Source organism: Polyodon spathula, chromosome 56 (genome assembly GCF_017654505.1).
Source record: "Polyodon spathula isolate WHYD16114869_AA chromosome 56, ASM1765450v1, whole genome shotgun sequence".
Lineage (NCBI taxonomy): Eukaryota > Metazoa > Chordata > Actinopteri > Acipenseriformes > Polyodontidae > Polyodon > Polyodon spathula.
This window is the reverse complement of record NC_054589.1, coordinates 1,585,968-1,611,724: the sequence shown is the minus strand read 5'-3', so window position 1 is coordinate 1,611,724 and position 25,757 is coordinate 1,585,968. Positions and strand designations below refer to the sequence as shown.

General features: G+C 37.2%; 4 protein-coding genes across 7 annotated transcripts in view; 2 read left to right on the top strand and 2 right to left on the bottom strand.

Annotated features, from left to right (window-relative positions):
- Nucleotides 1–1,063, bottom strand: part of LOC121307477 (myomegalin-like) — a 53,622-nt gene extending 52,559 nt beyond the window's left edge. The window contains exon 1 of the mRNA XM_041239647.1: nt 883–1,063. Within this exon, the coding sequence (XP_041095581.1) occupies nt 883–935 (53 nt within the window). The 5' untranslated portion in view covers nt 936–1,063. The remainder of the gene's footprint in view (nt 1–882) is intronic.
- Nucleotides 1,064–1,967: 904 nt separating this feature from the next.
- On the top strand, nt 1,968–5,554 carry LOC121307478 (peptidyl-prolyl cis-trans isomerase-like 3). The gene is made up of 6 exons (XM_041239648.1): nt 1,968–2,118; nt 2,484–2,558; nt 2,641–2,734; nt 2,851–2,918; nt 3,458–3,576; nt 4,651–5,554. The coding sequence occupies exons 1-6, from the start codon at nt 2,092–2,094 to the stop codon at nt 4,775–4,777; spliced, it is 510 nt and encodes a 169-aa protein (XP_041095582.1). The 5' UTR covers nt 1,968–2,091; the 3' UTR covers nt 4,778–5,554.
- A 340-nt stretch (nt 5,555–5,894) lies between these two features.
- On the top strand, nt 5,895–10,656 carry LOC121307525 (3-oxoacyl-[acyl-carrier-protein] reductase FabG-like). Of its 2 annotated transcripts, XM_041239712.1 has the most exons (8): nt 5,908–6,345; nt 7,251–7,421; nt 7,537–7,715; nt 8,491–8,584; nt 8,819–8,888; nt 9,078–9,114; nt 9,718–9,781; nt 10,278–10,656. In XM_041239712.1, the coding sequence occupies exons 1-8, from the start codon at nt 6,319–6,321 to the stop codon at nt 10,434–10,436; spliced, it is 801 nt and encodes a 266-aa protein (XP_041095646.1). In that variant the 5' UTR covers nt 5,908–6,318; the 3' UTR covers nt 10,437–10,656. The 2 variants fall into 2 exon arrangements, with proteins under 2 accessions (XP_041095647.1, XP_041095646.1); XM_041239713.1 differs by lacking the exon at nt 9,718–9,781 and having other exon boundaries at nt 5,895–6,345; nt 9,078–9,094.
- Nucleotides 10,657–13,101: 2,445 nt separating this feature from the next.
- Nucleotides 13,102–25,757, bottom strand: part of LOC121307523 (collagen alpha-1(XXVII) chain B-like) — a 153,079-nt gene continuing 140,423 nt past the window's right edge. For 2 of the 3 annotated variants that reach the window (XM_041239709.1, XM_041239710.1), the window contains exons 45-61: nt 25,433–25,486; nt 24,513–24,566; nt 23,866–23,973; nt 22,999–23,106; nt 22,286–22,393; nt 21,221–21,274; nt 20,043–20,105; nt 18,803–18,856; nt 18,287–18,322; nt 18,151–18,168; nt 17,809–17,844; nt 17,339–17,365; nt 16,983–17,048; nt 16,677–16,845; nt 16,225–16,334; nt 15,551–15,769; nt 13,102–13,618 (exon numbers count right to left, since the gene is read on the bottom strand). In XM_041239709.1, coding sequence (XP_041095643.1) covers nt 13,472–13,618; nt 15,551–15,769; nt 16,225–16,334; nt 16,677–16,845; nt 16,983–17,048; nt 17,339–17,365; nt 17,809–17,844; nt 18,151–18,168; nt 18,287–18,322; nt 18,803–18,856; nt 20,043–20,105; nt 21,221–21,274; nt 22,286–22,393; nt 22,999–23,106; nt 23,866–23,973; nt 24,513–24,566; nt 25,433–25,486 — 1,431 coding nt within the window. In that variant the 3' untranslated portion in view covers nt 13,102–13,471. Of the gene's footprint in view, nt 13,619–15,550; nt 15,770–16,224; nt 16,335–16,676; nt 16,846–16,982; nt 17,049–17,338; nt 17,366–17,808; nt 17,845–18,150; nt 18,169–18,286; nt 18,323–18,802; nt 18,857–20,042; nt 20,106–21,220; nt 21,275–22,285; nt 22,394–22,998; nt 23,107–23,865; nt 23,974–24,512; nt 24,567–25,432; nt 25,487–25,757 lie in introns of those variants that run through there. The other variant, XM_041239711.1, reaches the window with a different exon arrangement.

The following is a 25,757-nucleotide window of genomic DNA, read 5'->3' as shown; positions in this document are numbered from 1 at the left end:
AACACGTACTAAACACCAAGGACTATATATTCACGAGGTACTTTCCTTAATTAAGCTTGGTAGTTTCCGCTTTCCGCACAGCAGTGCATCTAAAAACGACACATGACAGGAGAAGGTATTTTGTAACATGGTGCGTTGACAAGACACAATGTATGCTTGCTGCGACACAAACTGGGTAAATGTACTGGCCTCTGAAGTTCCCCAGGTCGTTTTGTCAAACCATACGCCACCAAGGCTTGTAACAACAATACTGGCAAATAAAAACAAGTCCGACTGGCAGTGCTTTATCATTTAACTTGTTAGGTCTCGTCGCCTGCATACTTCTCGAATAATTTAAAGTTCTTAAATTGTGACTTATTTATAAGTAACACAGAGCTCTCGACTGTATTTTCTTCGATGCCATCATGAGCATAGCCACGATACCGTTCATTTCCCTGCCCACTTATGCATACCTATTGGAAACATGCCAATTATTTGAACAAAATACCGCGGTACATACATCTCAATGCATTTGTATTTATGTTAGTTACAATAACTCAGGTCTTGAAGTTGTTTTGTCTTTTGCTTTGCTTGACTCTCCTAGCAAATTGCAACACTACGATTGTATTAACTACAAAAACGTGACGTATGTCGTACATAATAATAATAATAATAATAATAATAATAATAATAATAATAATACAGGGTAAATGACACATAACAAGACACCAAGTACCAAAAATGTTTTTTAAACTAACACGTAGAAGAACACAAAGAAAAAAGCAGTGAACATTTGAACGCCCGGTGGCAACCTTATCTGACGCTTTGTAATTTAAAAGTTTGAAATTTTAAAATGATGTAAATTTAACTGACACACACACACACAACGCTAACAGTGCATACCTGCTATTGAAATCAAGAGGTAGGGTCGGGTCTTCCCCTACAACAGAGTCCATGATTGATACCTCCTTAATAAGTCTACTCCGTGTGCATATCCCGGTGTAATTAACACTCCTCGGTTCGAGGGTTATTTTAAACTTTATCCGCTGAGCTGAAATTCAAAGCGGTCGTTACTGCCGCCATTTTAGACTCCCTCTACGTCACGGCCGGTGCGGGCCGCTGAGTTGGAAGGAAGGGCTGAGTCTCTGCAGCGGCTCGCCTGCGGTGACATCTACCTGATGTCCACTAGATATCCATATATATATATCATATATATATATAGTATATATTATATATTAATATATATACATATGTGGGGGGTGGGGGTGTAATGGGGGGGGGTATGTTGTACTTTGTGCACCTTTATTATCACTTTGTTGTTGTATATTTTGTATATTTTAATGAGCATTTCAAGATAAATGCAATGTTGCCACGTAAAACGTGTCCAGTGATATCAGCACGTTTCGGACTACAGTCCTTCAGCTAGATGAAAAAAATCAGTGCGGTAGACGTGCTGTTTTTTTATTGTAAACACGTTGTTTCAAAGGGAAAGTTCAGGAGGATGATGACATGATGATTTCAGACAGAATAGAATGCGAATTCCAAAGTGGTAATTTGGTAAATCAATCAGTGTTATTTTTGCATCCTGACTGCATGTGTCCCAAGCAGTGATTTATCCAACAAATTGCGATGTCGTATGGCGTGATGTTGTGTTATAGAGAGATGTTCCACGAAGCGATCAGCTAAACGACGTATTGTTTCTCCTTTGTTCAGTTTGTTACACTTCGCGCAACCAATGCAGTATACTGTTCCTTTACTGGTGCGAGTAAAAGTCTCCTGGATAGAAAATGAAGATTGTACCCCTTTGATTACTATGCTGCGGATGGTTAAGTGACACAGCGCGACCTGTTGCATGGAAATGTGCTTTAAATTCCCATAAAACACGGAGTGTATTGCGTTTAACCCAGCATTACAGCATTATATTGCACCTAATTGTCTAAATTGTATGTTTATGTTAGTAAATGGTACAATGATTCAAACAAAACTGCTTTATGCTATTTTATTTATGTATGTAGGTCTATTTACATTTCTCTACAACAGAACACTTGCCTGTTTTGTCTGTAGTGTTGGGTAGGACTGATTTAGGTGTAACACCCACGGCACCTGGTCTGGATGTTTGGATATTTCGTTTCCAGAATGGTAATTGCATTATTTCTAAACGTTACGTGTTTAATATCCTTTCCAACATGATAATGTACGTGTCTTAGTATTGTTGAGAAGCGTGGAACTGCGTATTTACTAGTCCTCCGCGTCTAGAAACTAGTGTCGGTTATACCACAGTAAATGTAAATGAAGTTTTTTTCAAATTTGTAAGTATATACATTGTAATGTTTATCGTACTGTATAGATTGACATATGTATGACATTTTTTTTTAAGTTTTAAAATGAAATGATTATTGTATAGTAATGTACTGAGAAAACAACTACTGTACAATTAATACTTTTTTAAATGACAAACCTCAGTGCAAGAAACACATTTTCCCTTATACTTTTCTTTCAATTAGGCAGTGACGTTGCACTCAGATTTGGGAGATATTAAAATCGAACTTTTCTGTGAACGAACGCCAAAAGCATGTGAGGTGAGTAAACCCAGCAGTCACATCTTGTGAAAATTGTGTTCCCGTATACTGGCTTACTAATTAGTTGTGTTTTAATTTCCAGAATTTTCTAGCACTCTGTGCCAGTGGATTCTACAATGGCTGCATTTTCCACCGAAACATCAAAGGATTTATGGTACAGACAGGCGATCCCACAGGTAACTGTAATTTAGTATTCGCTGCTGTAGCGGGGGACAGGCTTCACTGACACGCTGTATTTGCAGTCAGATGGGTTTCTAAATGTATTTATCAAGCCCATAACTTTCTTGCAAAGGTACTGGGAAAGGTGGAACCAGCATTTGGGAACGGAAGTTTGAAGATGAATATAGTGAACATCTTAAGGTAAGTATTTATTTCTAGTTAACCTGTATTTCATAATATCTTACCTCAGAAACTTGGGTTAAGTTATTCTTTTACATACGAACAGAAAAACAAGCTTCAGTTATTAAAATAGGATCTTCTTTGCGGTTTACATATTTTTAGAGACACAAGTGCTGTATGTTTGGTTTTCATTACATTAAACACAGGCCATTATATAACATTTGTGTGCTAGGCATATATTGTATACAAATAGTTATCACTTGTTTAATTTAATAGAGCTAAGTCTAGAACTGATGTGTGTAGGGTGAACAACTATGACTAATATTTGTGATCACCCCAAAGATTACTGAAGTGGGTGTAATGTGAGATTTATCTTTCAGACATACCTAGAATTTGGGTAATTTACCCTACATGATCTGTGTTTTATTGTTTGAGATATTAATATTACAATAAAAATGTAGCTTGAAAGACATTAACAACGTTATGTGAACCTTTGTCTCTTATGATTACTGACTGTGATAGGCCTAACTAACAGATGTGCATGCTATAATTTATTTCAGCATAATGTCAGAGGAGTGGTGTCCATGGCAAACAACGGCCCAAATACCAACGCTTCTCAGTTTTTCATCACGTATGGCAAACAGCCTCATCTTGACATGAAATACACAATATTTGGAAAGTAAGTCTCAGAAGAAATTATTAAACATGCCTGAGATGCTGGCTTCAAATTTTCAGTGTAGTAGGATCTTTTAACTTCAATATTTTGGTTTCTGGATGATAAAGACCCAAAGCTTTGAGATATTGACTTCAAATTGGCAGTACAAAACTGTATTCTAGGATTCTGTGGATCAGGTTTAATCAAGAGTTTTGTACAAGAAAAATGAACAATTCTGGCAGTTTTATTAATAAATCTGCTGTCACCTCAGAGATCACTTAAAGTACTACTGACTTAATATACAGTCGCAGACAAAAGTAGTGGCACACTTAATATAAGAATTCAAGAAAACATGTTACATACAAGCATTTAGTGCACAGTAGCCACTAATTTGACAAAAACTAAAACACACAATTTCTAAAAGTTTAACAAACAATCTTTATTAAAGATAAAATTAATATAATGTTAGAGATTTCAAACATTTGTTATTTGTTATTTAATAATTATTTATTTTTAAGTCTGTAAAATGTAACAGAACTAGTTAAACATATATATATATATATATATATATATATATTCATTTGATTGATTAAAAACCATTACACGGTAATTAAGTTGAATTATAAAGAAGAAAGAACATTTTGGCAACACAGCAGATGATGGTCAAGACAAAGGAGTTCGATTCACGTTAGAAAAAGCACTTGTAGCAAACTACAACCAAGGATATTGCTACAGCACAGTAGAAAGAAATATAGAATACCAAAATCCATAATCAGAGCAATAATCAAGAAGTAACATAGAACAAATTCAACTGAAATGCTTAAAAGAGGTGGACGTCCAACAGAAAATTGAGTACAGCAAACTTCAATCTGATATACCATTTCCCTTACATCATAACTTTCCTTTTGCAAACATTGCCTTATTATTTGAGCTCTAGGAGCAAAGAAGATCGGTGAAATCATTCAATATCTGCAAATGCGTATTGCAGCTGTATTGCATTGTTTTCCAGCCGTGCCTTTGTAAAGCTGTAGGTGTTCTGTAGAGGGTGATGCTGATCTATAATATGATGCTCTGTTTTTTTTTTTTTTTTTTTTGAAGGGCGATAGATGGATTGGAAACGTTAGATGAGTTAGAGAAGCTTCCAGTCAATGAAAAGACATTCCGTCCATTGAATGAAGTTCGCATTAAGGATGTCACTATGCATGCTAACCCATTCGCAGCCTAGCGTCATCCAGTGGGTGCTTTAGAAACCGCTGTGCAATGCTTTTACTGTCAAGGAAACATCTACAAAAAACACCAGGGATTGCTCTTTATTAAGGTTGCTACAAAGGATCCTTTCCAGAAGAGAAAATGTCTTTTGGATAATATGTTCAGTATCTCACAGTATTCAGTATCATGTAGTATAACAATGAACATGTTTGTTTAAATGTATTTAATTCTGTGCCCTGCTCCAGCCTGTTACATGACCATGTTGTAATAGAAAATCAGTTGACTGGAGGAATAAAATGCTTTTGCATCCTAAAATATCAAATAGAAACGATCTGTTTAAGCAGTGGAGGTTCCAAATAGAAGAGGGCGTTAAGTTATAGGATCTTTAAGTACATGTCCCAGCTAATGCCATCGAGTTACTCCCTATATAATATCACAAACCTGTATAGCTTGTTAAACCCAAGTTGAAACAAGAGATCTTTGGGTTAGTTCATTCAGACTAGGCGAAACTGTCTGTACAGGTGAGAGAAACAGTAAGAAGCATCTCACTTGCTTAACTGTGTAATGTCTTTTTATTATTATTATTATTATTATTATTATTATTATTATTGCAGTTTTTGATAACCTTAATACAAATGCTATTTACTTGTATCTGATTAAAAAAAAAAAAGATTAAATTTGCAGGTTTTGTGCTAAATAAACTTTTTTGTAATGCTTGATTTCTTTAAACCTTGATTTCGTCATATCTGTACAAGATTGGAGTGCCTGAAAAAAATAAAAAGAAACTAACGCTGATTTAGAGCAGTGTTTTAATATTGTACATGTAGTCGTTCTGTACATTTATGAGATGCATACAGTTTACTACAGCACCAACATGTTTTGTATCATTAACTGGAACGAAACAGTTTGTGTCATTATCTAAAAAAAAGACATGAATTGTCGGCTGATGAGAGCTATCAATTAGGGGTTGCACTTGGTGTTTGAATTTTTTAAAATTTTTCAAAAATTTAGTTTTGCATTTGTACAAACTATGGTGAAAAGAAATGTGGTGACGTTGGTGTTTTGTAACTGAACTGTACCCCGTTAAGACCGCCCACTCAGCATTTGACAGGCTGCACACAAAAGCCGAGAGGATTATTGGTTGTTGCTCTGGAAATTAATATAGCCTGTGGTTACTTGGTAAAGTCCACGCAGCATTTGACAACGTGACAATAAGCGGGTTTGCGAGATGATATTAACAGGCAATTTATCAAAGAACCCACGCTGCACGGCGAGTGGTTTTTGAAAAATCGTGATAATAAACCGGACGTGATATTAAGCGAGGTGATATAAAACGATTTTATCTGTCTTACCTAAAGTACAGTGAGCAAGAAATTAGTATAGAATGGGCTTTTATTAGTGTTAATACGGTACTTGAGAGGTTTCAACGCGTTAGTAAGGGCGTAGACACGCACCCTTGCTAATCACATGGCTGAAAGTAAGTAGCATTTCTCTTTCTGTAGTTAAAGTACTGTCACAAACGAGTCGGGCTCAGGTTCTTCGCGATTATAACTGGACATGGCAGCAGAAGCAGCACCGTTTAAGGTAACGTATGCAAATGCGCAAGTTCTTTTAAATGTCCAAGTTGAACTCTTCAGATTTGTCCATATGATTCTGACACTGACAAAATTAACTTTCGATGGAAGGGCAGTGCAGTGTGTTATCGCGAGTGTCATACGAACCAGCGGGATTTGCTGTTCATTGCTTCCAGCAGCTTCACACATAATGTCGCAAATGTTTACACTTTGAATTGTTCACTACATTTTGTGTGCTGTAAAAAAAAAATGCCCTTGACTGTATTCAGGTAACCGTATTCCTGCTTTTTGTAGTTGCACTCGTTCTTACAGATTTATTGTACTGACTACGTGCTCTTAATGGAATTTACTCTTACAACCAGCTTTTTTTAAAGTGTAACTGTCTTAATCGCTCTCAAACGTAATTAATTACTGTATTTTTTTATTTTCTCATTTGAATTTGATCCTACTACTGATTTTATTGTATTCTATAACTGCTATTATTTGTAATATGATACTTTGTATTGTGGTACTTTGTAACAACTAAAGTCACCCTGGATAAGGACATCTGCTAAGAAACAAATACAGTAATAATAATAATAATAATAATAATAATAATAATAATAATAATAATAGTGCTCCATTGCCCAAACTGGTCAGTGATAGACATACAACCCTTGACCTGGCGGTACTGAAACCAGCCTGCCGCAAACGGGTTTGATCCCGTGGTGAAGGCTGTTTGCATTGCAAACACAAATATGATAAGCATGACTCAGAAAAACAGCTAAATGTAACTGGAAGCCTTCCACTTTACAAACGGTAACACGTCAACAATGGCACACCCCTGAAAGGGTCTTGCTTTCCAAAGTCGGGATTGAGTCTGTTTGTGAACACTGGTTTCTCACTGGACATGATATTTCTGTTTGAATTTCACAGGTCTCCTCTCTCAATGGAAAAGTTGCGCTTGTCACTGGCGCCAGCTCAGGAATAGGGGCTTCGACAAGCATTTTGTTTGCCAAGTTGGGTGCTAAGCTGGCACTTAATGGGCGAGACATGGAAAACTTAACAAAGACTGCCAAACAGTGCAAGGTTGCTGGACAAAGTGAGGTGTTGTATCTGAGTGTCTTTGTAATAATTCATACATTAACTTCTAGTAATGTTCTCTAGGTATGTTTCATAACAATGGATCTTCCAATAGCGTTCTTGTTGTGATCTCCATTAGCCACTGCTGGTACCTGGTGACCTGATGGATGAAGACACTGCTAAGAAGATCATTGAGAAGACTGTAGATCACTATGGAAGACTGGATGTGCTCATAAACAGTGCTGGAATCCTCGTCATGGGAAGCATTGAGACGACTGATATGGAACAGTATGACAGAGTAATGAACACTAATGTTAGGTAAAATATAACCGTCATTTTCTTAAACAGGTTTTAGACAGTGGTTCCCAAAGTGAGGGGCTGAAACACATACAGAAATATTTCCTCCAGAACATCCCTGATACCTGACAAAGCAATGTTCCCAAGACCTGGGGATCCATGCGTTTCCATGAGCACTGCTGATAGGGGTTTGGGGTTACTGGACTTAAACACTTAGCACATTGACAATGGCTTTGCCAATAGTGTCTATACATTCAGTGAGGGGGATTGTAAATAACACAGATTGAACATTTATGTGGGTTCATCATAAGGCTGGGCTCTGGAGTCAGGATGGCATGTTGTATGCTCGCTCTGTAATATCAATGTCTAGGATTACATTTTAACTGCACCTATAGGACCATTAGATACTGTAACTGCAGTTATTTAAAAACTGCTGAAATGTATCATAGTCTTTGCTGTTCCTGTTTTTTAGTAATTTTGTATTAACAGCTAACAGTGCCATTAGAGTGACCTCATTGAAATGTCATACCAGTGCATGTGTCCTCTTTTACACAACAAATAAAACAACTGGATTTCTGTTTCTGAAGTGTAATTGTAAATGGTAAAAGAAAACTATAAATAATTTAATAACAAATCATAGTTTATTTGATTCATTCCACTGTTTGAACTGTATTTAAAACGTATAAGGATTTACATAACTTTGCCCTCCAAAGTTGATTGTATTGGAGTAAAATGAACCGAAATGGGTGCCAATTTCAAGTTATTAGGATTTATTTTTCTTTTTTTTTTCTTCAAGGTCTGTTTACCATCTCACCCACCTTGCTGTGCCACACCTGGTAAACAGCAAAGGCTGTATTGTGAATGTCTCCAGTGTAAATGGGCAAAGATCTGTAAGTACCAACACAAGTAATCTCCTTTTAGAACTTTGTTTTTATAAGGCAACCACACTGCCATATTTCGCAAAATGGCCAGCAAAATTTGTCAATATCTTTACAACAAAATGCAATTTGCATTGGTTTATTTTTTAGTTATTTTATAACATGAACAGTTTTTATCCCATTGCGTTGTCATCACTGGTTTTCTATAGTTTGGACTAAACACCTTTGTATGTGTTTACACTGTAGTTTCCTGGAGTGCTGGCCTATTGTATGTCAAAATCTGCAATTGACCAGTTCACAAGATGTACTGCTTTAGGTAAGACATTCGTGAAGAGATGTTAGTTAAAGATTCAGGTTAACATGGAGTTCGCGTGTACGCGTTTCTGCTTTGTAAACCAGGAGGCGTATCTGGGTATGTTCTAGATCAGTTTTATTAGTTTATGGTTGGAAAAAACTAAACAAAGAACCTCAATATCTACAGTTAATGTTTAATGTCTTCTTTCAGAACTGGCTTCTAAACAGGTGCGTGTGAATTCTGTTTGGTAAGTTAAATATGTATTATTAAAGGGCTTCTCAAACTCAGTTCTGGGGACCCCCTGTGTCTGCGGGTTTTCATTCCAACCGAACTCTCAGTTACTTAAGTAGACCATTAATTGAACTGATTAATTATTTACTCATTTAATTACTCACTCATTTGCTTAATTAGACCTTTTTTTACTTGTTTTCAGCTCTTAAGCAGTTGCAATTCAAGTTACTTATAAAATGTTACAGCTAACTTGAAATCTGCAACTGTTTAAGAGCTGAAAACAAGTAAAGGTCTAATTAAGCAAATTATCATATCAATTAAGGTTATAGTTAAGTAATTGAGGACTTGGCTGGAATGAAAACCAGCACAGGGGATCCCCAGCACCGAGTTTGAGAAGCCCTGGTTTATTGTTTCATGAGAATTTAAGTAAAAACTATAGTTGTGAAGTTTTGGAAAATGTAAAGTTTCATCCTGTGATTGACAGTTATGTTAGCCAGATATCTTGAGAAAATCCAGTTGTTTTAGAAATTTTGGAGCAGTGGTTTGCATCTCCTTCCCATTTTATTAGTGTGCAGGTAGTTTAAGCTCATTTCAGAATGCCAGTTTTATTCCCCTCCAGTCCTGGTGTAATCATCACTGAAGTGCACAAGCGGGCTGGTCTTGATGAAGAACAATATGCCAAGGTACAGCTCAATGATCAGATTTTACTTTTTTTAATGTTTATATTTCTGCTTTGGTCATTTGTCATAGAGAACGAATATCAGCATTAGCTCTGTGCATTTATGCCCCAACAAAACAGGCCCTTGAAATTTCACCAATAATATTATAAAAATTGAAACAGCAACTTATTGTAATCCACAGTCAAAGAAACAACAAGCTTTTTTAATGATGATTCTCCAGTTTAATATCAATATATCTGACTTGCACGCTCACTTTCTGTTGAAACTGTTTCTCCATAAAATATCCTAGTTTAAGGGACATGCAACATGAAGAGTAAAAGGAAACAGAATTACATAATATGGTGTCATCTATAACCTTACTTACTATAATTGCATAATTTCCGGGAACAGGGTGCAAGTCTCTGTATTATGATATTAACAGATTAAAATACCTTTGATAGGGCAGACTGCAATACATGTGTAGAAATAAGTTTGACTTGATGATTTGTTTGAATTCCAGTTTCTAGAGAAATGCAAAGAGACTCATGCACTTGGAAGACCCGGGGAAGTGGATGAAGTTGCTCAAGCAATTGCCTTCCTGTCTTCTGACGCAGCTTCCTTCATCACAGGAGTGAACTTACCAGTGGATGGGGGGCGCCATGCAATGTGTCCCAGATAAGAAGAGCAGGAACGCTGATGTAATCTGCCACTAGGGGACAGTATTGGTACATGAGATTACAACCACATCTAGGTTGTATTGTACTTTCATTAAAAAAATGCAGCGGAAGAATCCCCAATTCACAGATTTATTTCTGCTTAGTTTTCAGAAAGTAAATTACAAGTATGCAATTCCTTGACAAATGTTTCTAAAGGGGATATTAAAGGCTTTTATTGTTAAATGTTTGGAAGTCTTGCTGCTTTCCTGGGGTAAGTGCAAATACACTGATAGAGTAGACCAGCTGGAACAAACATGTGTGGCTGCTTATTCAAATTCACTGCCATTGGCATATAAATAAATCTGTGGGGTTTACTGGAGGAGATGGCTTACCGTAGTGGCTATATGTGAAGCTGTGCTAAGCAGAAATTATAGCTAAAAGCTTGAATTTCTGTTGGCATGAAATAGTCACAATGTTGACAGTTCAGCTGACTTTGGTATTAACATACATATAGCCCCACAGCAATGCACTGTGGGCCAAATGGACTCTTGAAGGTACAAGAGCTGCGTTTCCACTACCCAAACCCTGCACTCTCAAGGCAAGCAAACAGGTCCTTTCCTCCCTTAACAAGCCAGTTCATTTATGTCTCTCTCTCACTGAGAAGCCCTCAAATACAATCTGGTTAAATTAAATACTGCAACTTTTGTCTGTATAAGACTACAAGTGTAAAACATTAATGTGTCTTTGGAAATGTCTTGCACTGTACACACACACTAACATATAGTGTATAACAATGTATGTGTTTGATAACAGGTAAACGTTTCAGCAAAATTATAAAACTGAACTCTAAAACAATAAACACATGAAAAACATCTATACACAGCATGTAGCTCTCTCCACTGGAATGAGACTTGTGTACCACAAATATTCAGCTCTTTCAAATGCTCTTAGTACAGTAAATACCCCTCACCCTGGGCTTTAGCAAGGTATAAAACCAGATTGAAAAAAAAAGTGCTTTAATAAGAAAAGCAGCTGTATGGATTCTAAACATGTCAAGCAAATGAGAAAAGAATATGGAAATAGTAAAACAGAAAATGTAAAACGGCATTAAGTGCTTGATTACAGTTTATGGAATGAATTTTAAACATTAAAGCCCAGTTCGTTTCAAATATTTATTGAACATCTGAAAATTGTTAATGCAAGACAATGGAAATTAATGGAGACTGTGTATAGCAGAAGAAATGAGAGATACAGGAAATTAAGAACAATGAAGAGCGCTGTGCTTATTGAACAAGGCATTGTTTGCTAAAGAACTGGTTTTGGCCGTTATCTCTTAAACCAGACAGAATTATAATAATTAAAAAAAACGAATGCTACCAGATTTGTAAGTTTACATGTGAGGTATTTTGATCATTATTTAAGTATATGTTTCTTGAACATTCATAGCGTTCTTTTTGTTAACACGATGACAATGCAGAAGCATAGAAAGCATTCCTGGTATAGTACAGTTCTTATTAATAGAAAAAACACTGACTTTTTTTTTTCCTTTTAAGCACCAAATTTACACATAGCAAGTTAAATTCTGTAAGTAACTTCAAAACCTGGTAGGTGCTGAAGCAAAAAAACCTTTTTTTTTTTGGTTTGTTTTTTGCTTTTACCTAAACAAAGAAAACCTTATCAGGTTAACATAACCACGTTTTCAAAAAAACATTTAAATAACATTAAATTAGCAGGAAGGGATCCAACTGTATACAACAAAGCTTGCACAATTATACACTTTTTTTTTCCCCAAAACAAACAAAAGCTTACTATTAAAAACTAAATCTTCACTAAAGTTTTTTTTTTCTTTTTTTTTCAATATTAATTACAGCAATTGAGGGTTTTGTACAAAAGAGCTGAAAATATATATTTTTTAAAAAGTTATTTTAAAATTCCATGTAGATTTTAAGTACAAGGTTTTGCGGCATCAATGGAACACATCACATTAAGACCTGTTTTTTTTTCTACACTTTTTAAAGTTTATAAAAATATTCCCTTAATTGAAAGGCACTTAAGTTAAACGCAGTTATAGCTGAATAGTGTGACAGCACTGCTGATTTAACAGACACAAAGCTCCACACAGAAATCTGGTTATAACAGAGCACCAGGTAATGTTTTTATTAAATATGTTTAACGAGAAGTGGAGCACCATATATTAAGAGATGGGAGGTAGACAGACTATTAGAAAGACCCTCTTAGGAGTCACTCCTAATATGAATTTCTTTTCAATAATTAATCTTTACATCAAGAATTTCTAAATTCAGGAATACTAATGATAAAATTGGGAATTCGTTTAATTAAATAAGCAGCCAGGCAAATTCAAAACCTACTTGGCCAAAGCCTGCTATTAGAATGATCTGTTATTACAATGATCTGTGGGTGCAATGACTGGGCATTAGTACAAGAAAATCATGGATTCTACTTTTGGATGCATCCAAATATGCACATATTTATAAATATTTCTTTGAAAGGAACCCCTGAATTGCCTAAAAAGTTAGGTAATGCACAAAAAAAAGATGATTTTTTAAAAATCTCTCTTCTATTGCACTTTCAAATGATTTGTTTACATAAAGATATTTAACTTACAAAATTACAAAAAGGAAGACTTAAAACAAACAAAAAAAAACAAACTTTTGGTATCGGTTTTCAACAGATATGTAAAAAGAATAAGTTAATATTTTTGTCCCAGAATGACTCTTTGGCAGATGTCGAGGTCGGATATCCACCACACTTTGCCCAAAAATAAAACATTCTTTCAAAGCCCAGAACTGCATCACTGTAGTTTCACTTGTCCAAGAAGACATTGTATATCCCCTAGTTCTTCGACAGCTTCCCCATGTTTCTGTCATCCTATTCCACTAACCCTTTTGCAGCTCTTGCAGTTCACTCATGCTTTAAAACAGACTCATTCTGAAAACTGGTTGGAAGTGATTAATCCACTCTGGTCTTGAGAAAACTGTCCTGTTAAAAAGACCCAAGCTGAAAAAGATGTGACGTGGTGTGCGATCAAAGCATAAGTTTATAGGAAACATACAGGTCCAACTTCGAGGTGGTAATGTATTCCGGGCTTCGTTGGTGGCAGGTTAAGTACGTCTACAATAGGAAGCAGCTTTGGGTCCTGGGTGTGAAACACAAAATGTGTCTGATGCCAACGTCCATCTTTAATCTAGAAAAATTAAACAAATCAGATAACTGCAGTTACAACATTTAGCCACTGAGTGGTACTGTGTCACATGTATACATCCCATTTAGTAGTAAAACTATAAGCAATGTTTACACTTTCATGCATGGTGACCTCATATGGTAATGGATACAGAAAAAAAAAAAAAAACTTGTCTTTGCATGGGAACATATGGAAGACGCAAATGCAAGGCACATTATAACCGAAAGCCTTATAGCAGGGGAGCACTATCTGTGTGTGTGTGTGTGTGTGTGTGTGTATATATATAAAATGTGTGTGTCGAAAACTTTTTTCCAGCTATTTTCAATATTTCATGCATGAAAAACGGTTAAGAGGAAGTGAGTTGAGATTATTTAGTTTCATCACTGACCAAGAACAAAATTCAGCAACCAAACCAGGGATTATTCTATATCTGTTTCTATTTACTGTAATAAATTTGGATTTAAAAAGCTTTTAGTGTGGTGCTCGCCAGGTATGCATAGGAACGTTCGGTTACTTACTGTAACCCTGGTTCCCTGAAAGAGAAGACGACCACCAACAACATTACAAATGGGGATTATGCCTGCATATTGGTAGGTATTTTCTGAGCTATCTATGGAAAGACTCCAGTTCCACAGACTGATTCATATGGAAGGCCGTAATCACCTTGGGGAGGAAAGCTGGGTTTGTATGTAGTGACAACCTGCTGCCATCGTCCCAAATACGAACACAGGAGCTGTGCATCGACAGCGCCTGCAGCTCACTGACCCGCTTTGCGGAGGTGATGGAGCCAAGTCTATGGAGTGTATGGGCTCAAACGGGGCTTTCGTGAGAGCCTCCAGTACAACATCAAGGCTCCATTCAGGGAGAATGGTCCTCCTGGGACGGCATAACCACCAAGCGCCTTTGAAAAACTGGGTAGCAAGAAAAAAAAGTGCACCCAGAGATACCTAATCTACGAGGCCATGGCACGCAGAGTTAGCCACTAAATACACCTTCAATGTGGAAAGTGACCTGCCAGCATCAAGCGGTTCTTGTTGAAACTGGAAGTTAACTGGCATGAGGCAAGAAACTGGGTCATGACTTCTAGTCAGACACCAATTCTGAAAATACTTCCACTTAGACATACAGCGACGCAGTGGAGTCTGCCCTAGCGCGAGCACGTGCAGGCCGATGAGTAAAGATAGAGACGGAAAAAAGCTGGATCAGGAGTCCCTGATTCCGTGAAAGCGGCAAGCCAGCTTTCAGCCTGAAAGGCAAGGGAACTGCAGTAGACTCAAGCTCTTTTTTCAAAAAACGCTCAGATACCAACACAGAGAGTCTTACTTTACCGTCTTGAAAGGCAAAAAGAGACATGGCTTCCGTGGAATGACGGTTTTCATCCCTTGGTAGGCGGGACTGAGGGAGTCACCCCAGAAAGGGGCCTATCGGCAGCTCTGGTATAGAGAGCTCAGAAAATACCTACCAATAGGCAGACGTATCTCATATGTAATGTTGTTGGTGGTCATCTTAGAATTGAAAGGCAACCACAGTGCAACTTGGTGGCCAAATCTTGTAAATGCACTCTTATTTAAAGACAATTTCAATGTAAAATCTGAATTGATGATCTGTAAACTTGACTGCCTTCTAGTGAAAATTTGACAGTTAGAAAATATTTCAAGCTGTTCATAAATGGTGGTTATAATGCATACTGTACACTTCTACAGGACTGCACACACATATATGAAATATCTTCAGTTTGGAGCTGTGCGGTTCCAATATATACAGGACCCTGATATTGATGTGATACAGCCTTCTGACGTGTATTTGTATCAGATGGAAATGACAACATATTATAATTAGTTACACCTTTTATTTCATTATAAAATACAACACAGTATAGAGTTCTGTGAGATACAAGGTGATTATCAGAAAGTCTAATCTAAGGGAGTTTCATACCCGGCAATCGTCTTCGATGACGTCTGGTAGATTCTGCCCTCCCGCCTCAATCGTTTGGCCATTCCATGACTTGAATTTGACAGCATCTTTTGCAGGTGTGTCAGAGTTCCCATATTTCCAGACGGGAACGTTCAGACAGTGGATGATTATATGCTGCACAGCTTCCGAGCTTAACAGGTGGAGAAAATTAACTTGAACACGGCCCACAGCAAACTCCAACTATCAGGAAAAAAAAAAGAAAAAAAGGTTTTAATAATCTGAAACAATTTGGCACAGTGTAGTGAATTAACCCAATGCACCACATCCATCCATCTATCTATCTATATAAATAAATCATTTCATATTTACCATTGGCATATAATGTATATACTTTGTAACAAAAATGTTACAACAAAGTTGAAATAAATTCTCGGCATACCGTATAAAATATACTGCAGGATTATCAACCTATAATTTGATGCTTAAAAAAAATAAAAATAAAAAATCAAAGTTCAGTTGTCTGCAGGAAAGACCACATCATAGGATATTACATAGCTGGCAGCTATTATACTACTGTTTTTTTATTAATATATTTGGATATGTTTTATTATGTTTTAATATTTTAATTGTGCTTCTAAGCAATTTTCTCTGTTTGAAACGTTGTTTTTTATTTTTTTTTTACTTGAACAGTTTACCTTGGAAACAGAGACAGGTTTGAGGCATGTCTGCCCTCCATTGGTAAAGTTACATGTCACCTCAATGGTATCCGAGGAGCAGCCAAGATTTGGGTCAATCCAATAAGTGCCTAAAAAATGAAGTCACAAGAGAGGGAGGGTTACCTTAAGAAAATACATTAACTCTCTACATTTGGTAAGAATGAAAAACCCTTAAATGCGTTTCTGAATTAGAAATGCATTGCACGAGAAAATTGTAAAAACTACAGTATTAATAATAAAAACAAAACAAAACACATCCAAGCGCTAATAATATCACTGATGAAAATAATCAAACCTGTGTACTTGGGTTTGAATGATTCTAATTTGATTGTGATTATTACACAGTGCCATCTAGTGGTTGAACATTACAATTACAGCTCAAATTTTTTTAGGACAACCTTTCTACACAAAAGTACACTCTGTGTTCTCACCATCGTTCATTCTCTGTTCACAATCCTTGAGGTCTCTGCAGATGCGTGCGGGATGGAGTTGGGTTCCCAGAGGGTTTTTGATGCTGTGGATCAGGTTACTGAGGTAGTGCAGGGTCTTAAAGATCTCTGTTCCCTCGTCCAGCATTGGAAGGTCCAAGTTCGGATAGTTCTGGAAAAGAAAGGGGCATTTTACAAAACGCACATCAAAATGATTACAAAAACAAGCCCTGAAAAAAAGGTAAAAACAGGTGTCATTTTTAATATACAGGATCTTAATAATAAATAATTCTTTGAAAAGTATATTACCTCTGTCCTGAGTGCTGTGTTTGAGTCAATAAAAACCTGCAGAGCAGCACCAAGAGCTTCGTTTTTCTAAAATAAAAATAAAATAAAATAATATATTTAGTTATAAATATAATTTGCTACTTCCAGCAAAATTGTTTGTGTTAAAAGTGGGGCTTTGGAACATGGTTTTGTTTAGGGTCAACTTTCATTTTGTTTTGGAATGTACTGCTCCAAATAGCTAATAAAAACAATATTTATAATAATGTAATAATACAAGTAATGTCATTGGGCTGTCCCATAAATTAGTTTAAACAGTGGAGATAAAAACTTTGCTTTAACTCTAAGTTGAAACATGACAAGAGTGGATTTTAACTTACAAGTGTTAGTGAAATTCCTGGAAGGCCCTAAAATAAACAAAAATTACAATAAACATAACAGGAAATTAAAGTAGTACCACCAATGACCACAAGGTGTGCTGTATCGGAAGTCTGTAAACCCACTATGGCTGCAATTTGAAAGCTTCCTTGGTATTATTATTAAGAACTATACACATTTGTTCCTTACACCGCCTGAATTGTTGTGCTCTCTTACTGGACTGGTAAAGGTTTTTTTTCACATTATAACTTCCTGAGACAGTTTTAGCCACCCTAAAGCGTAACACAGGGTGTCAGCAGTCATGTACACAGGCAATTCCCGTTTCTGAATGTCAAGATAACAGCAAGAGGTTTAAAGCCATGGTTGCAGCTGATCTACATGTGGCAGCAGGTTAACAGAACCATGCTCTATTCGAACGTCTCCCTTGCATGATGGCAGACTTCTCACATGCTCTCAAGTCACGGATACATACTGGTGGCCCAGGGGGTCCACGTGGTCCTGGGGGTCCCTGAAATAGGAAAAGGAAGGAAAAACAGTGAACACCCAGCATGCTGTAGAAACAGGATTAAAATACTGACACAAGAGTAACTCTCATTCTTTCAACCCTGGAAAAAGGTCTGGCGTACTTAGTTAGTAACATCCATTTCTGCCAAAGCTGTAGTCCTTAAAGATTTGTTACCTACTAGACTTATATGTACAAAACTGTATCAGTTACACATTGGAGAAAAATAGCTTTAATAAGTAGTGTATATTTATAAAGGCATTTAAAGTTAATTAATAAAAAATAAATCTAATAATATAAATGATTACTTACTCTTGGTCCTTGTAGGCCCTGTAGGAAGAAAAATACAAAGTTAAAATATTTTAACAAAAGAAGATTCAGTATTATGCATTACAATACAATATTGGCATTATGAAGGCATTTTAAAGCATAATAAATCATTACTTACAATTTCACCTCGGTTCCCCTTGTCCCCTTTATGTCCCTGAAACAAAAGAGAATGCAGAGTTAGAAGATGACTTTAGCTGGATTCGACCCTTGAGAAGCCAGTGTACTAAACACCTGCTTCACTGGCCTTCTATAAATCTATTACACTACGCATTACACTGCGATCGAGCATCCTATTGCGCTAACAATGTGGCTACATGTGTCATACTGACTTGAAACAATGTTTGTGTACATAAATCAATCCTAGGAAATAAACACGATTTTATGTGTGTATTTTCAGCTCCCAAGTGAAACAAAAAGAAGTTTCTAACTTAGAAATTGGTAAGACAAGAATAGTTCTCTTCATCCAGTTTAATTTAGTGTTTCACTCTACTTTCCTAAGAGTTAAACAAACTTGTAAATGTCCATGTTTTTAATTAATCTCCAAACTTATACATGCACACACATACTAAAATAACATTCAGACAATAATAAACTAGCACTGTAAATTACAATCAAATAAATGTTAAATGCTTACTGGATATCCAGTGGGCCCTATAATTCCTATAGGACCCAGCAGGCCTTCTTTTCCCTGAAATGAAACAATGCATATAATTAAATAGGCAGTTTTGTATCTGACACATTAACACAAACTTCGTGGGATCAACCCTTATTAAAGACCTCAATAGTTCAGCACCACCTGAACTCAATACGCTACGGCTCAGGGTTTACAATGCATTACACTGTACTGTTTAACATCCACAAACGACCAGTGGGTGTGTTTATACCCTTTGTATCTTGAGCGTGATTTGATTAAATACAGTAGTGTCCGGCTAAGAAAACATTTCTCGGGAAGCAAGCGAAGTGTTCTTATAGCCGAAGTGTTCTCTAAATCTGAGTTAGCCACCAGACACAATATGAATCAATAAATAAATGTGTCATGACTCCCGTGCATTTGCATATGAAATTAACTGACAAAGCAAAACAATAGGCAAGTGTATGTTAATAAACTATAATAACAAAGTAACAGTCAAACTAGCGTTAATAAAACTAAAGCAAAACAACACATTCAAACGCTTATTACTCTGAAATTAGCTGGCCGGTGTGTTTCCGGCTGTCACAGAGGCAGAGGCAAAAATAATGGACATTACTTATGGTTAACTTAACGTTAATAAACTAACTGTCAAACTAAATGAACACAGCACCCCTGCACACGTTACAAAACGCAGCAGCACTATACAAGACATGCATGTTATTTAACAGAAATGGTGAAGCAACTTACCAGAATGGGAAACACCAAATTGATTTTGTTCTGATTCAGTTTTTTTTTTTTTTTTTTTTTCAAGAGCTCGAACAATTTCCAGCTTTGTGTGGCAAGAAAAACAGCGGCGCATTTTGCTGTTTGCTTACAAGCCATTTTGTAGTGATGAGGTGCACAATCAGACTACAAAACAATGCAACGATATGGCGGTGGTTCTGGAAAGATTTAATAAACCAATCGGTGTCCCTCAAGACACTCTTGCGATGACAAGTCACTTTTTTACAAAACAGTGCTGTATCCACCATGAACGAATCGCTATCGATGCCACGGTGGTGTTATTTTAAGCAAAGTTTCTGTTCCTTTAGCTGGAGCATTTATAATGGGAAAAATCAATTTTACCACAAGGGTGTTCCCTTAGATGAAGTGTTCTCTTAGGAGGTGTTCCTATACGCAGAGAGTACTGTGCCATTCAACCCTCTTACTGTACACGTTGATACAGAAAGGGATAGTCACCCACCATCAGTCCTTGTGGCCCTTTAGGGCCCTGAATACCGACAGGTCCTTGGTCTCCGTTAGGTCCCTGAAACACAATGGAAAAAGGCAACGGATTACAGCTTGTAACTTAGACATATATATTTTAAACACTGTGTAACACACAGAAAGTAAATGATCATGCATTAGGAAGCAAGGTTTTGATTAAAAATACATTCATTTGAAAGACAATTTCCCTTCTGATTCCTAGCAGAATTAAACGCAATTAAGGAAACTATACATCATTGCTGGTTTGACACTGCACTCAGCACCACACAATGTAGGGATCACTCATAAACAGTTAGACTTATTATATTCATTGTTCTGAGGTGAATCCACTTTGAGCAAATGCTCTGTACAGCCCACGCTAGTCTAAAGATCTAGGAGTCTCCAGGCACAGATTAGTGTCACTGCAGGAAATGTTGTAAAACCATTCCAGTAGTTTAACCTTCAGAGCCTAAATGCTTTCCAGAACTTGATTTACATGTAGTCTGGGGAAAAGCTTTTCAGAGCTACACATATTTTTGTACCTCTTTTCAGCTGAAGAAGCCATTTACAGTTATGTACTGCTGAATGGTCAGGGGACAAATATTACACATACAAAGGCTATGGTTGTTTAATTTCAGTATTGCTCCCTTACGTAGATTGCTGGATGACATTAGTTCCTCTGATTTTCTTTTTTTTAAATAAAATTCCAACAATAGATCTAAAGTGAATGTGTACCTATAGGGTTTCTTAAAATGGTACATAGCTTCACTGAAAAAGATGTCCCTTGTATATGGTAATTAATTTCTACTGGTTGTCAAGTTGTTGTTCTACAGTAAGGACAGTTTGATGGAATGTTTTAAAAACTGTTAAGTGTACATACACACATGAGCTTAGGTTAAACAGTTTGAAAACTGAGTATTAAATTATAACCTTCCTTAGAACATTCAGTCCTTAAAACAGGAGTCCTTAAAGTATGAATAAGGCTTCTGTAAATGAGAAGTTCTAGGACACTCGTGTGAATGAGGCTGAATGAATGAATACAATCCTCAATGCGTTTCTGAGATTCGTATATGACCTGTGAACTAATGAAAGTGCTTTTGAATTCTTCCAGAACGTTCTTTCCGGTAGTCTGCACCCTATCTATAACACAGAGAAATAAAGACCTTGATGAAATACCTTTGGTCCAAACACACCCAGGATGCCAGGAAACCCTGGTTCTCCAGTGTCACCCTGTAATTCAAAAGCAAAGACAACCATTACGAGACTGCTGAAAACAATCAGGCCAGGAACACACTTTACTGCAGCAGTGAAACATTTAGTTGGTTTGATTTGCATTCTTTTACGACTTCTTAAATACCATAGGGTGATAAAACTGAATTAATGTATTTAATTAAAATGGACCACACACTTCATCTCTAATAGAATCTACTACAGATAATGTGGTCTGCATTTGGTACAACTGTATGCAGGGCAAGACTAAATATTACCAGTCTGTAAATACTAATATCACATACTGAATTAGAGCTCCCCATGGAATAGATATAGCATTTTCTGCAAGTACTATACACTCTATATAAGTAGAAGGGTCTGGGTTTGTCACTTTGAAGTTAGTGTAGCATGTAAATAACACTGAGGGGGATAAACTGGTGACCCAGAATTATTTGTGTCGTCCTACTGAACATGAGGTAGAAACCAGGGATCTAAAACAGCAAAAAAATCAAATCTTTTGGGTGTCAAATAGTCAGGGTACGAATATTTTTTGCTAAAATTAAAACATGTATTTGTGGCTATAATTAAAATATCTTAGTCTAAGCTCTGTGGTATGCAACCAATTGAAAAAAAAGCATCCCCTTCAATCTATGGCTTCCCTGTGCACACAATAGACGTTTAAGTCAAATGATTATGCAGTACAGTACTATGTGCCTGATATACAATTTCACTGTTGGATTTAATTGATTCATTACGAAGAAGCTGGACCTTAAAATAAAGACAGACCTAAGCAACCGCCACGTGTCAGATGACAGCACATGAAGTGTCCTTGGAGACATCTTGCTAGTATAACATCATCTTTGATTTCGTCTCAGATTTCATCCCCTCTCCTAGTACATGCAATGCGCCCGTTAAATGATCTCTTATACACCAACACTAATTTCCTGTTAAACTTCTAACTGTGTCTGAATGGTACATGAGTGGATTCAGAGAGAAGTCAAAAATAGTGTTAATGTTAGCGAGTTTACTGACTGGCTGCCCTTTTGGTCCTGGATCACCTCGGTTCCCTGGCCTTCCCATTCCTCCCACCGTCCCTCGCTTTCCAGTCGGGCCACTCTGTCCAGGCAAACCTCGCTCACCCTGAAAGGAAAGCAGAATGTCAACTGAAGAACAGCATAACAGTCATGGAATCATGCAAATGCTTCAACTGTAACACAGTGTAAGCTAGGCTGCTGTGTTGTTGTGTAGGCCCATCACTCTAGCGTTGTTGACGTGGAAACAGGTTTGTCTTGTCCATGTTGGAGGTGTCTGTGATTCGGGCCATTTTTCTGTCATGACCAGAGAGTTGTGCTGGTGGTGGTTTATTGCAAACCATTCCAGGAACACTAGTCTTTATGGACACATTGGCCATGCGGCCACTAAGCTGGTTGGGCTTGCTGCTCACTATCACACCCCTTGTAAAGTCTTAGTAAGTAAAGAGATTTACTTTTGGTGTTAAAACTGGGGATGTGACTCCTTTTCTTTAAGACTGGTTATTATCTAAACTGCGCTTGCCTGCATCTCTCAAGTGAAAAATAAAACGGTTTCTGATCCCCCCCGATGAGGGATGTGCTCCTTCAAAGCACGCTGGCTAAGTCAGGTGCCTGCACGTTTAGAAGTGAAACCTGATGAACTGACGAACGTTTCTTTCCTCATGACTGTCGCACACAGTACTCAGGCACTGCACACCGCACTCCAGCGTGTACCTTAAATCCAGGTGATCCCTGAGGTCCAGGAAGTCCAGGCAAACCGATATTACCACGCTGTCCAAGCTTTCCGAGAGCTCCTATTCCTCCATCGTCTCCCTGCTCCCCCTGAAGCACAGACACACACACACACACACGAACACAGTGCATTCAAATAGCAGCTAAACAGTGTCAAAGCACAAGAACAGAAAACAGCCCCTGTGACACACAATAATGGCTGTAAATAGATTAACCTTCTCATTAAACCATCCGTTTAACTGTTTGACACATTTTATGTGAAAAAAAAAAAAAAAAAAAAAAACTAGACTTGGTTTCTTATATCAAAGACTAGAAATACTAAATGAGGATTTGTAGTTTATATTTTACTTTGATTTTCACACTATTCAATTAAGTTGGTTTACAATACACCAACATAATGTACTTACACAACACCAAACTTTTGTGAAAATCAATGGAAGGCCCTCACAAAACAACATTTTTTATACTATAAAGTATTTAAATCTTTACAACCTCAAGACAATACCGCTTCCAACCAAAACGTGCCCAAAATCTTCAAGTGCAAATAGAACAGTTATTTAGAACACGTCAGCGATGTAAAAGTCCATGAAAAATTTCCTGCCACATTGACGAACTGATGGAATGAAATGAAATTCCCTCTTGTTTGTGGTGCACTGTGATACTGAATGCTTGCAGATACAGAAACAGTATAGTTTGTGACGAGTATTAAATCTGTACTTAAATAAATGATTAAAATAGCGGTGTACTTTGGTATTCTTATGATTGAGGGTTTAAATGTTTGGGTGAGGAACTCTGGTCTAAGGCAGGTTGCTCAAATGAAAGCACATGATACATTTGGTGGAATCTTACCGGCATTCCGGGTCTGCCATCCTTCCCTGGAATTCCGTCCACGCCGGGCACCCCTTCCTGCCCCTGGCGACCCACCACTCCTCTGTGCCCAGGAGGACCCAAGGGACCCTGCAATTGGCATTATGATTAGCATTAGTGCCAATAGGGCACTGTCTGTATGCAGTTCACCTAACAGTGATTCTACATTTGATCAATTTACCAATGTTATCTACAGCTAAACATAGAAATCACACATTATTACTGTACATATAATTAAATGAATGTGGTTTGTACATTTACAGGAGTACATATGACTGCTGTTCATAATTCATTGTACAGGCTGTTGTCATGGTTTGTAAGGGTTAAAAACAGCAGGCACTTTTCAAAGCCTTATTCTGCAGCTCAACACTGACTGTGACCGGTGAGTTACAGGACTTGCAGAGCTGAAAGATTGCTTACTGTGCTGCCAACCAAGGAAGTAAACAACATTCCAAAACTCTTAACCAATTGAGGCTAAGCGATGAGATTTGGATACGAGAAAGGGAAGACACAACTATTAAGAGACCATTTCCAGAGTTAGTTATGATTTCCTTTTTCAATTCAATAAATGATAGGGTTTGTCATTCTAAATGATAAATGCAAAACCAAATGTCAATGATTTCACTTACCGGCAGAGCAGTGCTGCCCGGTTCACCCCGAACACCTTGTTTTCCTTTTTCACCCTAAAAACAAAAAAACAAAACAAAAGGAAAAGCTGTCCTATAAATCTGTGGAACAAACACACCACTGGAGTTCAGTTACCGTTTCACACACAGACCACGTTCATAACCTTTAAAATATACCAGGCAAAACAGAAAAGCTGTTTGGAAAGCGACACAGCTAGTGAATGAATCAAGAAGGTTTGTCTGAAAACAGCAGAAGCAGGGTCATTTTTCATGTTTCTCAGGCTGCTTCCGTTATGGACGACTTAAATCAAACACCTAAAACCAACAAATGAAATGTGAGTGGAATTCCAAATTGGACACAGTCTTGCGGTGTAGATTTACCCAAGACACCTGTTTCTTTTGTTTCTATAGTACAGTACTGAGATTCATCAAAGAGAAGCAACAGGCATAATGCAACCTGGCTTCCCTGGAAGACACAGCTAAACAGTTAAAGGGCCTATACTATAACAAAAGTCGAACTGATGGACGCTTGACTATTTTACAAGTGAAGCATCTCCGGCAATGGGCAACTAAGCATCTATGGATGTACAGTAGTCCCCATTCTTGTGACCAGCTCTATATTACCCCAGCTTGCCAGTAAGACCCCTCTCTGAATGCCTCTTTCAATAGGGAGATCTGACCCTATTAGCTCTCAATTAAGAGCACTTTACTGTAATAGAGGGATTCCACTGTACCCCTCAACAGTATACCAGTTGCATTAACGGGGTAATGAAGGCATGCTTTGCTCATGTTTAACCTTGTAAAAAGACATCTAACTAGCTATAGGAGAAGCTTCAACACCATGAAAATGGATGGGAATTCTAAAATAAATACATCATTACTAGCATGGTTGTAGAAACTGTCCACCAGCGTCATGCACTTACCTCATAGCCTTTAGATCCTTTAGGCCCTGGCTGTCCTGGTGGTCCAGGATCTCCCTTTAGTAATAAAACAACATTGGGGGAACTGTTCTTATCTCCACTCAATTAGAGGCACATTAAGCAGTATTTGTTCAAAAGATGAGAGGAATAGAACGCAGAATTCATTAAACATGTTTGTCTTTTTTTTACATTGGAATTTACCATTGAGGGGTTTTAAATGAATACAACTGAAGTGGATAAAAGAAAAAGGGTCATTATATAAACAATGACATACTGCAGACACAATGCTAATTATACCAGATACTGTAAATAACAAACCTTTAAAAAT